The sequence below is a fragment of the Andrena cerasifolii genome, chromosome 1 (genome assembly GCF_050908995.1).
Source record: "Andrena cerasifolii isolate SP2316 chromosome 1, iyAndCera1_principal, whole genome shotgun sequence".
In the NCBI taxonomy this organism is placed as follows: Eukaryota; Metazoa; Arthropoda; class Insecta; order Hymenoptera; family Andrenidae; genus Andrena; species Andrena cerasifolii.
The window spans coordinates 1,194,502-1,211,069 of record NC_135118.1 but is presented as its reverse complement, the minus strand read 5'-3'; the positions used below and the strand labels follow the sequence as shown (position 1 = coordinate 1,211,069).

General features: G+C 43.9%; 4 protein-coding genes and 1 long non-coding RNA gene across 10 annotated transcripts in view; 2 read left to right on the top strand and 3 right to left on the bottom strand.

Moving 5' to 3' along the window:
- The window catches only part of LOC143373660 (uncharacterized), a 423,841-nt gene that overhangs the window by 142,779 nt on the left and 264,494 nt on the right, over positions 1-16,568 (top strand). The window lies entirely within an intron of this gene.
- Positions 1-16,568, top strand: part of LOC143374872 (uncharacterized) — a 617,708-nt gene that overhangs the window by 418,971 nt on the left and 182,169 nt on the right. The window lies entirely within an intron of this gene.
- Positions 1-16,568, bottom strand: part of Wech (tripartite motif containing 71 protein wech) — a 320,032-nt gene that overhangs the window by 189,268 nt on the left and 114,196 nt on the right. The gene's annotated exons all lie outside the window — the stretch shown is intronic.
- The window catches only part of LOC143373387 (uncharacterized), a 142,369-nt gene that overhangs the window by 66,987 nt on the left and 58,814 nt on the right, over positions 1-16,568 (bottom strand). The window lies entirely within an intron of this gene.
- Positions 4,731-12,667, bottom strand: LOC143370356 (uncharacterized). Its single transcript, XM_076815377.1, has 3 exons — positions 12,325-12,667; positions 10,347-11,478; positions 4,731-4,815 (listed from the first exon to the last, which is right to left on the bottom strand). Exons 1-3 carry the CDS (start codon positions 12,665-12,667, stop codon positions 4,731-4,733), a joined length of 1,560 nt encoding a protein of 519 aa, XP_076671492.1.

The following is a 16,568-nucleotide window of genomic DNA, read 5'->3' as shown; positions in this document are numbered from 1 at the left end:
TCGGCCGCTTGTCTACTGTTTCTTCATATACCTCGCTGTGACCGGCAGACAACGTATATACCGGGTAAACTAAACGGTTCAATTACAACGGTTTAATTTATTCCAACGCAACGCATTCCACTTTCCAACTTGTCCCGGGTATTAGTTTAGTTTGGGTTAGAATAGGGCAGGGGGCGCGTAACGCATGGTAGCGAACCGATCTGAGTTTAGAGATTTCAACCAGAAACTTGCGGATGTCCGTCAACACCCCGACTCATATCGGTTCGCTACCATGCTTTACGCGCCCACGAGCGGGCGCCCCCCCCCCCCTAATCTAACCCAAACCAAACTAATACCCGGGACAAATTGGAAACTGGAATGCGTTGCGTCCAAAAAAATCAACCGAAGTTTTACACAAATATCTCGGAAACAAAGGCCAGCTTCGTCATTTGCCTTGGTCCCATGCTGGCGCATACGCTGCCACGGACGCGTACTGTAGATAGGTATACGGCAGAATACATTGTAGCAGTAGCAGCAGTTTTTCGCGAATATCTTGGAAACGCAGGTCGAGCGGCGGTAACATGTATAGGAAAAATTTGTACAAAAGCTCGCGGGCGCGTAAAGCATGGTAGCGAACCGATGTGACTTTGTATATGGAATCTATAGGTATATGGGGAAACAATAGATGAGCGGTGGTCCTACGCTGACGCTCTGCTTCCAGTTTATTTGTAAACGGTAATGCAGCAAGATGAGCTCGTTCCTTGATTTTATACACAGGATAGATACTGTGGACAAGTGTATAGATTTTTTAATTATGACAAATATTTTTAAAGATACAAATCAATGTCCACGTTGTAATAAGACAATAAGTCTTAATCGCAAGGAACTATTCTTTCGGTGTTACACGATATCATACGTGGTGAAAAGTAAGAAAAAGAAACAAAAAGTGCAGTGCAAATATTATCAAAGTGCAAAAAATATACGTGGTTTGCAAATGTTCATCTGCCACTATTAACCGCCGTGACTTTCATTGCGCAATGGCTCTGGTTCCCACCACCACGCTTTGCCGAAATAACAGACAATTTAAATATTGGGTCACATACATTCGTTGATTGGTAAAGCTTTTGTAGAGGAGTAAGATTTCGGAAGTGACCCAATTCTTGTTTTATCTGAACAAATATTTAACTGTCTAACTATGATAGACATTCTACGTTATGTAAAGCAAACATTTTCTGTAATAACTTGTTTAGAATTAGGTCTCAATTTCGAAATAATTGTTGTATATTTGCGTGGCATAGGTGTGCGTAAATTGGTCTCAACGGAATTTTTCCCAAGTTGGAGGACCTGGAAAAATCGTTGAGATTGACGAAGCAACATTTGGGCGTCGTAAATATAATCGTGGACGACTATTAAAAGGGAAATGGGTGTTCGGTGGTTATGAAAGGGACACAAAGAAAGTTTTCCTCGAGTCAGTTAACGATAGGACTGCCGAAACTCTATTAACCATCATAAAAAAATGGATATTGCCGGGTACAATTGTGATTTCCGACTGTTGGAAGGCGTATAATTGTCTTAGCACCGAACGATATACACATTTGACGGTCAACCACTCATATAATTTTGTTAACCCCGAAAATAGTATGTAATTCATTTCCAAAACATTGTTTTTATACTTGTGTAAACTGTACTTAATTTATTCTACAATTGCATTTATATAGAAGCTAATACACAGTCAATAGAGAGGACATGGAGGGAGGTTCGGGGACATATTTCGAAATACGGAAGTAATGAAGAAGATTTTCCTTCGTATTTATGCGAATATTTATTTAAGAGGGCGCATGATCGTCAGGAGAGAATAGATATTTTTTCCAGGAAATAGCAATATTTCAAGAACATTTATACAACAATACTGAAGACGTAGGCTGTAGCACCTCGTTAGAATAAATACATTTTTCTATTATAATAAAAAATTAAACGTAGCATGTACTGTTAGTATTGTGCAATTCAGTTTAAGTTGGACTACTTTCCTTGCTGCTGCGATACCACGCGTGCACCCGTTAGATACGCATGATGTAGGTTGCTGCGCAGTGTTTATAGAAACGGAAGACAACCGCCGACAGCGTGGTGCTTCACACACTGTCGCGGACGTGCACGTATACGTAGAGTACGATTGTATAATAGCGAAAGTTTTCCTGCGAATATTTCGGAAACTAAGGCCGACCACCAATTTTTTCAAAGGAAAAAGTTACTCAAAATGTCGAGTTTTACAACATATCTGAAGCTCATCGAAATCGGCGAGGTCCCAGTTCTTCGACAAGTTTACCCAGTTCTTTTGCGGGATTTTACTTTCATCCCCATTCCGATTTTCCTATTGGCCTTCATAGCTGACCAAACAGCAGTAGCAGCGCCTCTTTCACCCAGAGTCGAGTCTCGCGCAACGATGCGTTTTCGCGCTTTGTCAGCGAGTACATTATCTGCCACGTGCCTTTCAATGAGATCGTTGCTACGCGAATACGCAATATCGTGTACGCGACACGCTGCGTCCAACGGATTGACGCCTCGATCACTTCTAGCCAAACATTTTGCCAGATGAGTTCCTGGGCCGCAAAACTATTCCGGGATATGTAATTCGATAAGTAGCGCGTTTATAACTAACCCGGACCATTCTTTACTCTCGTCGGCGACATTCGCTACAGTTTTTTATCAATGGTGCTGGACCGTCGATATGCGTTCGCTGCCAAGGACGATCATAATGTTCCAGACACCGACGATACTGCTGAACCTCAGGATCGGATTTTATATGATCGGGGAGTCTGTCCCACAACTGGTCAGTGTACCCATGAAACTCTCGCAGTAGAATAATCTTTTGTATATATTTCAGCTGCTCAGAGGTTAAGTCTCGAATATCGCTGATAATACTGAGCTATTTTGCTTCAGCGTGGGGCCTATAAACAGGGAGCGTCGCCACTTCGATGTTTCAAAATCATTTTCGCGATTTGCAGAGAGGATGCGTTTCGTGTGGCAACCTGTAACGATACGCGTGGGAAATTTTGAAGATAAATCGCAAGTGATGTCTTTGAAAACAAGAGGCAGACATGGTAGCATGTTGCCAAACACTATACGCTGCCTCATTTGTGGTCCATCAAATTGTGGAAAGACCAACGTGCTGGTCAGCTTGTTGGAAAGTCCTCACGGCGTCCGCTTCGAGAACGTGTACGTGAATTCCAAGTCGTTGCAACAGCCGAAATATAAGTATTTGGAGAATTTATTGACTCCGATAGATGAAATTGGCTACTTTACATTTTTGAATAACAGTGACGTCATCCCACCGAGCGAATCGCTTCCGAATTCCATTTTTATCTTTGATGACGTGACCTGCGAAAAGCAACATACGAAGGGAATACTTTGCGATGGGATGCCACTTGAACGTTGACTGCTTCTATCTCTGTCAGACATATGCAAAGATTCCCAAACATCTTATACGCGACAATGCAAATCTGCTGATTCTGTTTAAGCAGAATGGTACCAACTTGAAACATGTGTACAACGATCACGTAAACACTGACATGTCTTACGAGAAATTCTGCACATTATGTCGTAATTGTTGGCAGCGGGAGTATGGTTTCGTGATAACAGACAAGGATAGCGCGATGTCCAATGGATGTTATAGAAAGGGATTTAACGACTTTGTGGTACCATAAGATAATCAATTGTCGTCAACACGTCGGTGGGAACGCAACGTCTGCGATACAACGATGATCAGTAGTCTGAAGATTAAGTATCGCGAGAGAATAGCGAAGGAAATTGCAAAAATCAGCGAATCCATTCGCAAGAAACATCAGGCTTTGAAGACTGGCAAGATGGAGGAAGATATCGCGTTGGAAATATACTTTAAACCTATTGTTGAACCCTTAAAACAGGCTTGGGAATTAAATGAACACAGCGGCCGATTTTTAGAGACAACGCCTGCTTTCTCCCGCCGCGCGTCTTGGCCCTCGCGGCGGCCTAGGTGCTTGGAGCGCCTCAAGCCTGTAGCACGTGAACCACGCGTGGCGCGTTGACAAAACAAAAATGCATCCAAAATCGTGCTCTCTGGGACGATGAGGAAACCTACTGATACAATGTCGCCCAATGCGCCACGCGCGGTTCATATGGTACGGGCCTGAGGCGCTCCAACCACCTTTGACCACCTCGAGTTTTCGCAATTCGACAGCGATTAAATGTTCCGAAAAAATGCTTCTGCTGTGGAAAAATGGTATTGCGATCATTGCCTCCGCACCGCGTCGTCCATCCCAATATGTTAAAAGTTTTACGTCTACATGATTTCGTATATTTTTCATAGTTTTACTGAATACCACGTTATTCATCAATTTGTACAAACTTTTTTCAAAGTCGGTTGTCGCGTTTGTTCTAAATCGTGTATTGAGTTCGATGTAATCGCGGAGCCAGGGGGATTGAGCGAATTGCAGCATGCGGTGTATCTTTGTATTACTGCAAGCAGCGGTAGTGGATAACATAACGCTGTTTATCGTATAATGTCGCGAGTAGCTTGTCCTGTCTTTTGCCAGGTGGTTTGGCATGCGCCGGGCAGAATGGTAAGTCATACCTCGCGAATGTATTCCGTGGGCGTATCGACAGCGATTGAAGAAACATAAAAATTTTCAACATCTTCGACCCATTCAAATTTGGCGTATGGCAAGGGCTGGCACCATTGCCTAACCATACAAATTGTTTACGTCAAAGTACATGCACTACGATGACTGTACCGATGCATCGTAAGATGGCATGTACTTGTTATTGGCTTGTGCATATCTTCCAGAACATTGACTTAAACCACTACGTACACCACGTTCAATAAACATGACCATATCGACGTGGGTGAGTAATTAGAATGTAATTTTGGTATGTTTTAGCATGGCATCCCATGTGAAACCAGGCAAAATATAATAATGTGCAGCATCTAATCCGTAACTCTTGATACAATTTTCGCGAAAATTTTCTAAAATATTTGCCAATCAAGACATCTGTTTTCAAATACAACTCGCTGTATTCACCCAAGGTTCTAATGTCGAAACGCTGCCAGACAGTCTCGACATGTGCGTAATCGCTCTCGAATACAGTCTCACCCGTTAACGAACTGTAGATTAACTCGTGCGGCGGTAAGCATGTGTGCCGCACCTTGTACGCGGAATCAAATGGTATTCATATGGAACGACACCCTTTCGCGCCAATAAATCGAAATCGCTAGCGGATAATTTTTCAAATTGGATCTTAAATTTTTTAATTTGTCTATGATAAGAAAAGATGCTGATTTGTCGAGACTGGTGTTTACAAATTTGTACGAATCGATGAATCGCAATTTAATACAATTTCGCGTCTTTGATTGTTCAGTCGTATATTCGACATTTTTCATGAATGAAATATATTTTTCTTTAGTTATAGGCAATACATCAGCATGACCTTCGAAAGCGGTAGCTATTTCCTCGATAATAAAATGTGAATCATAGCCGGATATATTATGGAAAACTATTGGAATGCAAAATGAATTTTTATAATTTAAATTACACTTCGAATGTGCGGGGCCTCTAAACTGCCCAGATAGATGGCAATGAACGCGCACTCGTTTATCGCCAGTCTCGATTCGTTTTTCACAAATGTGACATTGCGTCGCGCTGTGAAATGCCCGCTACTGGTCTTTCGTCAACTTTCCCATGGGAACATTATTGGCCAGAATGTGTTTAGCAAAATCCCCAAAATTTTTTACTTCTTTGACGAACCATGAAACGCAATCCGCGTCACGCTGATATCGATATGCTGATAACGATGAATCGTACGAAAAAATGCATATAATATCCGATATTGTGCACTAGGTTGGTCCTTATTTTTCGACTTTTGAATAATTACCGCGGCACCCAGTCATATGATTCTCTACCCTAAAATATAAATTAGAATTTTTTTATTTAATTTGTCGAAAGGTTTTAGAGGTCGCTACCAGCAGTTAAACTTTCAGAAAAAGCATAATATGGCCACTTCAACCATGAATCTCGCTAATTGACTCCAGCATGTTTATTAGCCTATTTTAAAGTGAAATAGCATGCAGAGAGACTCACTTTAGTCAACCGCATCCCCTACTCCTTTCCTGCGCCTACGCGTCGAGGTTGAGCCCCGCCCCGCACTTCAGTTGGAAATTAGTCATTAGCGCATTTTTCACCAAAGCATACACAGTTGTTTCGACTTGGCATGGCGTCTACAAGTAGTGGCGCGAGTTCACTAACTAGAAATAAAACCAACATGTGGTTTATCGGTCAGTCACTACCAAATCGGAATCAGTCAAAGTTACCTTCTATTGGTGAAGTATTACGTTTATTTTTTTACTACAAAAGCGAAGAAAAGAAAACCATTTGTGATTCTGTGACTGTGGCTACATGCAAAGTGATAAATTTGTGGGAAAAAGCTGGTATACCAACGAGATTGAAAAAAACATGTAATCAGTAAAATAGGAAAACACTTCAAAGAGTAGCAGAATCTGAAAAAAAAAATAAAGAGAACAAAAAAAAACGTTCGGAAGCATTAAAGAAGAAAGAACAAGATTGGCGAGAAAAATTAGAAGATTTGTTTGATATCGCTCACTCTGCAGCTTTAAGTATTATGACTATTTAAGAGGATAAGCAGTTTTTATTAGCTCAACGACAGAAAGGTTGCCGAGGTTTAATTGGTTGAGTAGATAAAAAAAGTTTGAGAAAAAGTGAGAAATCGAAACAGAATGCAGAACGTCTTAAAAAATTACGTGAACGTGAAGACAGAAGTATCTCGGCTTTGACAGAAAAGTGCTTACTTTCTTCTTCTAAGACCAGCGAAGAAACAACTGTATCTGATTTCGAAGTCTTATCAGAATCTTCAAAAGCGGAACCGTCACAAAAGCGAGCTCGAAAAGACATCATTAATAGCCACTTAGCTGCTAGCCTTGATGTCTCTAAATTAAGTGCAACGCAGATGTGGGTGTCCTTGCGCTATCTTGCCGCCTTACGCAGGCAGGTAGGAAAACTTTGCCGTCAAATTTCTTTACAGAGCGATTCCCGCCAAATGCAACCACTTTCCCAGAAAAGGCGCGCCAAGGGCGCAGGGAATAGATGGCGCCTTTGGTCCTAGGGAAATTACCCGATTGGTTGACACTGACAACGTTGGCCAATCGGGTCAATGCGACCACGCCAGATTCACTTTAAGAAATCGGACGAGTCCAGCGGTGGGTCAACTGAAACCAGTCTTAGAAAAAGCTCTCGACCGAAAGGTCATACTCAAAAAGAGGATACACGTTCGTACCTGACTCACACGAACCATATTAACATTCACAATTCACTGTTTACTTGTTCCTCTAATTACTTATTTCACAGTTTAATCAAATATAGTTATTTTTTGTTATTACTTGTTAAACAACTGTGCATCAAATTATTAGCCCTCATTCGGTAACGCGTCTAGGGTATCCACGTGATTTCGGTGTCAAGACATTCGGACGAACCCTTACAACCTTCGTCGACTCGAAAATAAAACACGGGTCGCATCGAGTTTACGTGTGAACATAGATGAATGGCGAAAGCTATGTATTACTTGAAGATTTTCCTATTTAAACATCAGTTTAAACTGACGAAAAAGGAAGAGAAAGCTGGGATAGATATTTGTATTTTCATAGTCATGATATATATATATATAAAATACTGGTTTCAAGCCCCTGCCGGATGGTCAGCACTGAGAAACGACTTACAATTATTAAAAGACCTTATAGCCTTTCAAAGTATAAACCAAACGATGGGCAATGTCGCCATGAAAATAGTACTGGGCCATTTATGGCACTTGTCGCAAGAGCTGGTGTCTTTTGCTTGTTTTTTGACGACGAACTTTCAGTTCAAGATAAGAAAAAATTCATAGATGCACTAAAAATCGAAGGTGTAGAGGATTGTCCAAAAAGAAAAAGCAATGATATCAAACACATCACTGAAAAAAGCATCGAAGATTTTGTGACCAGCAACTCCTTAAGATTTTTCCAGATACTGGGTACCTTATCACAGTTTTTGAATAAACATGTAACTTGGAAGGATGACGCCAATTTTAAGGCTGCGAAGAAAATCGTCCATTCTATGCGGGTAGTAAATGATATTGCTCATCATAGTGTTGCTTTAATTGAGGAATATAATAAACTGATGACAACAGATGAAAAGCAAAAGCAATACTTGCTTTTGTTGGTAAAAGTGTACGGAAGAAATACCCTGATACAAAAAAATCAATCCTTGTATCCAGATTATGAATGTTTTTAATATTAAGAGGTATCCTAATTTGTAATCTAAACAATAATTTTGCATGGTAAATGTTTTATATCAATAAATACAAATGAGCAATTAATACAGTGTTTTCATTTTTTCCTTTAAAATTCAAACCTTGGTAGCGACCCACAAATATTGTTAAAAAATTGTGAAGAAATTACTGAAATAGTTTCGTAGGGTAGAAAATCAAATGAGATGGTGCCCCGTCATAAATTCGAGAAAAAAAATTTCACCCATATAAGGACCACCTTACTATGCACCTTATGATGTTGATATGCACACAATTTGTGGTCCTCCTCATCCTTCTCACTGTCTGCTGATTTCTTAAGGACGCACTCCAAATCGGCATACACCACGAATGGAAGTCGTTCCTTCCGGCGGTAGAGAACGATTTGTTTTGGGTAATTTATGGCTTAGCTGGTTCCGGCTCGTAGCAGACGTGAACTCAGGGTATCGGAAAACGGAAACAGCAATGGTATGCCTTTTCTTCTTTATAGCAACTCAAAGACTTTCTGTTTCTATTCTTTTCGGGCCCTGTCGAACCGAAACACGTGGTGTCTGCTGTCTATCTCGAAGCAACGGGTACATTGGCAGTAAAAGGACGGAGCGCGGACTTATGTGAAAGTGTAGGATGGTTCGTTCCTTGCACTTCTGCAAGGCACGTGTGTTTCGAAAATGTGCTGGCTTCTTTTTACCTACAGCCTCTTGTCCTGGTGGGAGATAACTCATAATGGAACGAGAGAAACTACTTGGGAGTAGAGGAAGTTGCTTGGAAAAAATCCTGTCAGTCAGCTAGCAATTTCGTCCCAGAAATGTTCTCCGCACAAGAATATTACGCGATATTCTGGGTGTATGCCCGGAAGAACGGGAACGCAAGTGCTACTGCGCGAGAGTTTGCACGGGAATACCCGTACATCCAAACCCCCAGCGTGGGTACGATTCGGCGTTTGGCGTCAAGATTATTCTCAACGGAGTCAATGATGCCGCAAGGCCTGCATAGACGCTGAGGGTGGTCACATCAAGCAACTGCTCAACTAACAGTAATCGGCCCCTTTCGGGGCCACCAATTTTATGACGTAGGAACAACACGCTCCATGAAAAGTAAATTAAGTGATCAGTGTTAGTGGCCGTGCAGTGAAGTGAATATTCGGTACATTAACCCGGACGCACTTGACGTTGCGATCCTTACCTTCGGGTGGTGTCGTATACCTGCGATCAGCTGAGTACTGGGCGCAACCCTACCATAAATCTTTTCGTCCTCCGATGACCAGGATCGGCACAGTGACCTACTTAGTGACGCAGGTTTCCGAAAAGGAAGGAAAGAAAGGAAAGGAATGCTCGTAGGCGTGAGTGTTATTTAATTTATTAGTGATTATTAGGTGTAGAAACAAATTCTGTTCGATTTTAGGGTTCAATAACAGTTTGATTTAAAAGTATGAAAACAACTCAACCATCAAAGTAATTTCCATTATTGTTAATTACCTTTTGCCATGTTTCTGGTAGCTTACGAATATCACTGCGATAGAAATTCGGTTGCTTCATACCGATTATGTAAATCCAGTCTGAAAGAATTTATTCATACACCTAATATTATTTTTTACATTTAGTTATGTTGGCCGTGATTAAACTATCTCAGTAGTTTTTACCTCAATAACGAATTACGATCACTTGTCGTACATTTTCTGTTACATTACCTTTTCGTTTATGCCTTATTTGAAAATGAAATGTACGTATTTCTGCTTCTCTCACTTCAAACAATTATTATTTAAGATTCTGCTTTAAAAAAAACTGTGTAACGCGGTTTCCTTCGATGCATGCCGACTTGCTTGTTCGTACCTTCGTAGTACAAGCGCAGCCGCCTACCGCGTAGCCAACGCAACAACGGGCGCTCGGGCGGAAGGCGCGCGCTCTGATTGGTCGGGGGTTTTTGTTAATATCTCGTTAACGAAGCTTCGGACAATATTTTCGCTAAGGAAAAAGTTGTTTCAAATCACCCCCTGAGTCACCCTTTTCAAGGAACTCCGACATTTTTGGGACACCCTGTATACATACCGGTCACAGATGAATTTCTTTGCCTTCTTCTTACTCAAATGGGCGCTCACCAGCCGGGACATGTCCTTGATGTACACAAAGTACCCTACATCGCCGTGTTCTGGCTTCGGTGTGTAGAGCAGGTTGACGTGCCGATCCCTCTTTTGGTTGGTGAGACGCAGCGAAATGATTGTTAATGCCTTTTCCGTCTCCTTGAAACTGTACACATTCACTGATATGTTGTTCAGCTGTTCAAACTTTGCGATTTGCTTCATGGACATTGGAAACTCAATGTCCCGAAGATTTAGCAACAATGTATAATGTGGAAATGAACTTGGACGATCAGAGTGTCTTTCGACTGGATGTAAGGCAGCAACTATTGCCCACGCGAAACACGCATTATCTTCGGATTGCACACTAATCGTCGCTCTCTTTAACAATAATTGCCGCGGCAACTCGAAGTGGCACCCCGCATGCAGCGGATTATACTTATTCGCATTGACGGACAGGTTGAGGATTCTAGTCAATGCCCATCCGTTGTCACGTTCCTGGAATTCTTCCAACAATGTCAGGTTGGGCTTGACGACGTTCCGCTGGTACAACTCCTGCAGATCGGATGTGTAAAGAAGTTCGCAGTTTCGGGTATTGATGCTTTTACTCGCATGTTTGTCACCCGCCACAAATTCACCATTTAACACAGTATTCACTTTGAGACATTTATGTTTCTCCAAAGTGTCTTGCATATGCTCTAGCACAATGCTCTCCGCATCCTCAAGGATGTTGCGGGGTTCGATGTAATTAGAATTGACCACTGCCCCAGTTAATACGCGACTATCGAAAGCAGTGTCTATTTCGCGCCACAAAAGTCCCGTGCTCGAATGCCCAGCACCTTCATGCAAGAAACATTTGCGCAACGAATATTTTAATCCTTCGAGATGTGTGATTCGAGCAACCAATGATTGTTGAACGCCGATCGATAATCGAGGACGTTTCACTCGACTGTATTCTTCCAACGATTCGAGGCACTCGCTGCATTGTTCCTCCCACGCGAGATGTTCATCTCGCGAAATCAATTGGGCGGCTTGATCCCGCAGTTGACGTTCTACTTGCGCGAATTCTTTCATGGTTGTAATATCTTTTTCCACACGATACGCTGCAACGATTTGAGACTTTGTGCAGTTTAGAGTGTGTATTTATACCAACGCTGCGATGTGGTATCTCTGTTTAACTCTTTCGATGTACCCTCTCCCTCGAATGTATTTGTGCCCAAAAACGACGATCCGTCCCAACATTGTTCGATACAGTTTCTGTCGACACAGTATAATTCTTTCTATGATTCACACATATGAAGAATTAGCGCTCAAAATCATCCTAAACAGTTTCTGCTGACGCTGCATAATTCCTTCCATGATTCATGCGTATGCGTTGTCGTTTGGCGACGGCTCATGGTGTGTGTGTGTGCGCGCGTGTGATGCTCAGTATATGTACCATTCGGCAAAGCCTAATGTCGGAGAGCCAGCGTTGGGGGAGTTGATTATGCGGCTTACTCGTAACGCGGAAGTCATGGGTTCGAGCCACGTCGCCCGAGATTCTGTTTTTCGCATATATTAATATCTTAAAATTAATATTTCCTTCCTTACCGACTTTACCCGCGGTTTCCCTCAATGTACTTCGGTAATGGTTCGATATCGATTCGGTATTGATTACTTCGATATCAGTTCTCACGCTATACCCCCCACCGCTCCGCCATTTCTACGACGTCATCCGCAGCCGCCACCGCTGCCCGCAAAAAACAAATTCTGAAAGTTTTCTAACTCAAATTTGGGTTTCGGCCTCACCATGAAATTCATACTTGGGTTTGAACCCGCCTATCCCTATTACTCAGGTGAGGCTAACCTTGACGCGGCCTGCTGGACCCCCCCCCCCCCCCGATGGCCATTATCATCACCGCCCATGTTGTACCAAAGGTGTCGTCGTACGTGCCCGAGTGCACACCGACCACGCAGCGGAAGGACTTTGCCGGCTTGAACTTCGCTAACCCAGATCCGTCGACCCGTCGCCCGATTGAACTGATCGTTGGCGCCGACTATTTCGGAGCCCTGCAGCTCCCCGGGTTGCGTCGGGGCACCGTCTCGGCCCTGATTACGCAAGAAACAATCTTCGGGTGTATTGTCTCCGGTTCGACCGGTCGTTCGCCCGCCGCCGGTGCGTTGCACCATGTAACGGCGCAAGTCGTGGCCGCGAAGAACGATGTACACGCATTGCTCCGCAAATTCTGGGAAGTCGAAAAAGTAACAGTGCCAACAACCCTCGCCCCAGACGACACCCGCTGCCAGCAACATTTCGCGAGCACGCACTCCCTCTTAAGGCCGGACATCCGCTCAATATCGAAGATTCCTTGTCGCGCGCGACCGCGGTCTTGTGCTCACTCGACCGGCGCCTCGAGAAGGACGCGACTCTGGAGAAGTAGTATCTGATGATGAAGAAATGTTATTATAAAATAAGCCATAATGCATGTAACATTTCAATGCATCTAACATGGCACGTATAATTCATAGTAACAAATTATTATAAAATTAGTTGCCACATCAAAATCTATTTTAATTACAATTCCTAAAAAAATTTTAAAAAAATATATATATATTAGAAATAAAATCAAAATTAATAAAAATAAAATATAATTTTAAAGTATTAGATTTAAATCAGTTTCACTTACAGTTTATTTAAAACATAAATTTTGTAAATTTGAATTAAATTTTTTATTTTATAGCTAATATTAAATTTACAAAAAATTCATTATTCAGTTTTAATATCCTCAATTTCCAAAGTGTACGTTTTTATGCCATGTTATGGTAAATAATATTTTTTATAGATTAGACTAAAAAATACAGGATTTACTACACCCCTCCGTTATTGCTGAGCCCTTTACGAGTATTTAAAAATATATATATATATATATTGAAATCGGTCAAGATTTGCGCTGTCTAGCGATTTTTGTCCAAAATCGTACACTGTGTGTCGCCCCGATAGTGCTCGCACCATGTTTCGGCTCCGGACCGTTATTTACGGCACCGCTCTATCTAGCCCTGCCTGTCCTGTGGCAGCTGGCCACCGATGAAGGAGGGCGATATCAGCGAGGGCGACGAATCCTCAAAACTCAATTTTACGTCGACGACATATTACATGGGGCGGACGTCAGCGCTTGCGGATCGCGACGAGCTCTGCACTTTACTTTCGCGGGGAGGGTTCGTGCTATGGAAATGGGTGGCCAATCACCCGTCTCTTCTTTCGGACTGCACGACTTCGGCCACATCCGAGTCGCCAGTCCGCTGTGCCCCGGAGGGCTCGGATTTACAATCGGTTCTGGGAATTCTCTGGATTCCTGAAGCGGACGCATTCCGCTATTTGATTGCCCCCCCCCCCCCATTCGCCGACGTGCTCTCGTGGGCCCACGGCGCTGCCGTGTACTCCAAGATCGTTCGCCAGCACAGGGAAGCAGCGCATGTCACTCTCCTTGCCGCCGAAACGAAGGTCGCGCCGGTCCAGACTATGAGTATTCCGCGCCTCGAGTTGAGCGCTGCCGTCCTCCTTGCGCGCCTCCTCCTGCGAATAAACTCTGAAGCCCGCTCGCCTCTATTGACAACGCGTTCGTCGCGAACCGCGTGTCGGAGATTCAGTCCTCGCTGCCGGCAGCCACGTTCCAATGCGTGACAACCCGGCCGACTGCGCCTTGCGCGGCATGTATCCGCGCGATTTAATACTCCGCGAGCTCTGGTGGAAGGGGCCGAAGTGGCTCCCGCTGACATCATCCGAGTGGCCAACGTGTCCAGTGTCGGAGGATTCGCGCCCAGTAGAGGACGAAGTGCGACGAACGGTGACCCACGTCACCACGTCGCCCGCGCCTTGCCCCTTAGATCCGCTGCCGAACAGCGTCTCCTCGTGTCCGCGACTCCTCCGCATCACGTCGCGTGACCTAACCTTCGCACAACTGTGCCGTCGAGAGACCGTGAGGGGTGGAGGGTCGCGACTGTCCGAGGTGCAGCAAGCACGTATATGGTGGCGACGGTGGCTCCAGGGTATAACCTTCGTGGATAAGATCACGCGACGCGCACCTCCGGGCGCTGCACGGTGGGCTCGCCGGATCTCGCTGCATTCTCCGACACCGAGGAAATCGTGTGGAGTTTCATTCTCCCTGCCGCGCCGCATCTAGGGATTGTGGGAGGCGGGAGTGAGGAGCGCGAAACACCATCTGCACAGAATCGTGCGAGACCACACCCTTTCTAGCTCATTTTGTAACCTACGCGCCTCCGTTGGCGCTGCCCCCGTTAGCGTCGGCAACCAGTCCGGAGTCGCTGCGGACCCGATGGCAGCTCGTCCAAAGGATGCGTAACCACTTCTGGAGGCGATGACACGCGGACTATCTCCACTCCCTTCAGCCGCGACATAAGTGGACCCGGCCAGAGAGAAGTCGGCGACGTTGTCGTTTTTAAGGGGGTAGACACGTCACGTGACCTGGCCGATTCGGCAGGTCGGTATTACAGCATTTTTTTCTGCACAGAAATGGTAATACCGATAGATCGACGAGTACCCGGTGAACGCGAGAGGGAGCTGTTTGCTATTTCTGTATTCTATTCTGAATAAGGAAAGAAATTCTCAGCTGTTCCGTTATACTTATAAAAATTTAAACGGAAAGTCGGCTGATACTGTAAACGTAGAAAATTCATTGTACATTTTAATTACTTGAAATGTGCTTATGCTACAATATTCTACGTTAGCAGTAAGGAACTCTAAGTGAAAAGGGAAAATAGATGAGGGAATGTCCCCAGAAAATGAAATTTGTTAGGTTAGACATTTTTTTACTAGCAAAGCACCGAAAGAGAACATGAAATACACTTATTACACGTCCTCTGCAGAAAGCAGTTATCAACAAACATTATATATACAAAATTGTATTGAATGTTGAATTGGGCTAGTGAAAATGCGCAGACTGGATGCGCGTGATTATTATGTGGTCGGCTCCTCGAAGTGACAGAAAATATAACCTAAATGTATGCTATCTGACAACAAATGTTTAGTGGCAATTTCGTTCTTTTACGAAACGTTTGTGAACTTTTTAGCATCCTTTCAAAACATTATTATTCCGCCACAACAGCATCTTTAGGAAATCGAGTATAGCATATAGGTTATATTTTCCGTCACTTCGATGACAGAAAATCCGTTCGTGAAATCCGCTACTGAAAATGCGCAGGCTGGATGCGCGTGATTATTATGTGGTCGGCTCCTCGAAGTGACAGAAAATATAACCTAAATGTATGCTATCTGACAACAAATGTTTAGTGGCAATTTCGTTCTTTTACGAAACGTTTGTGAACTTTTTAGCATCCTTTCAAAACATTATTATTCCGCCACAACAGCATCTTTAGGAAATCGAGTATAGCATATAGAGTATATTTTCCGTCACTTCGATGACAGAAAATCCGTTCGTGAAATCCGCTACTGAAAATGCGCAGGCTGGATGCGCGTGATTATTATGTGGTCGGCTCCTCGAAGTGACAGAAAATATAACCTAATTGTTATACCCTGAGCAAAGCGTGGGTAAAACGGGACTTCTCGATCTGCCACGACGAAACGCTCCAACTTCTGGTCCCACGATGTCTCTGGAACTCTGCAGCTTCCTGTCCCACGACGTCTCGAGAACTCCGCAGCTACTTGTCCCGCGACGTCCCTGAAACTCCACTCTGGAACGTTCCACGTTGACTCCAACGCTCCGACGCTGCATTCTCCTTCGTGCAGACTCCAGCGCTGCCTCCAGGCAGCCTCCTCCAGAAGGACGTCCGACGACGTCTCCACTGCTTCGGCGACGTTCCCTCCTCCTCGTCGAATCCTTGGTCGCGGTCGACCTCTCTTCCAGGGACTCGTCCTCGATGTCCTTCAGGTGTCCGTGCGAGCTTGACACTTCAATCTCTTCCCGGCTCCGGATTCCATGCAAAAGGGACGGAGAATTATATTATTATTAATTTACTTTATAATTAACATTTACTTTAATTTGAGAAAATCCGTTGGGGCTGAAAGAACCGGGAAGACGGAAAGGCGATACGGAACCGATAACAGGGGATCACGGCTCATGAGCATGTTATCGGACCGTTTTCCGATCAATCTGCCCAGCATTCCAGCTCGTCTGCGTTGTCTTCTGGACTTCTTGTCCTCTTCTCCCTCTCTCAGGCCTTGGCTTTCAGATGGCCC

Bases quoted from the DNA above. Each gene is read 5' to 3' on its own strand.
- LOC143370356 (XM_076815377.1), bottom strand. From the start codon at position 12,667: ATGTTGCTGGCAGCGGGTGTCGTCTGGGGCGAGGGTTGTTGGCACTGT. The intron at 11,479-12,324 runs GTCGGTGTGCAC...AAATCGTTGCAG, and splicing joins CAAAGTCCTTCCGCTGCGTG to CGTATCGTGTGGAAAAAGAT. The intron at 4,816-10,346 runs GTATGTATACAG...TGGTGTACGTAG, and splicing joins AAGAAATTCATCTGTGACCG to TGGTTTAAGTCAATGTTCTG.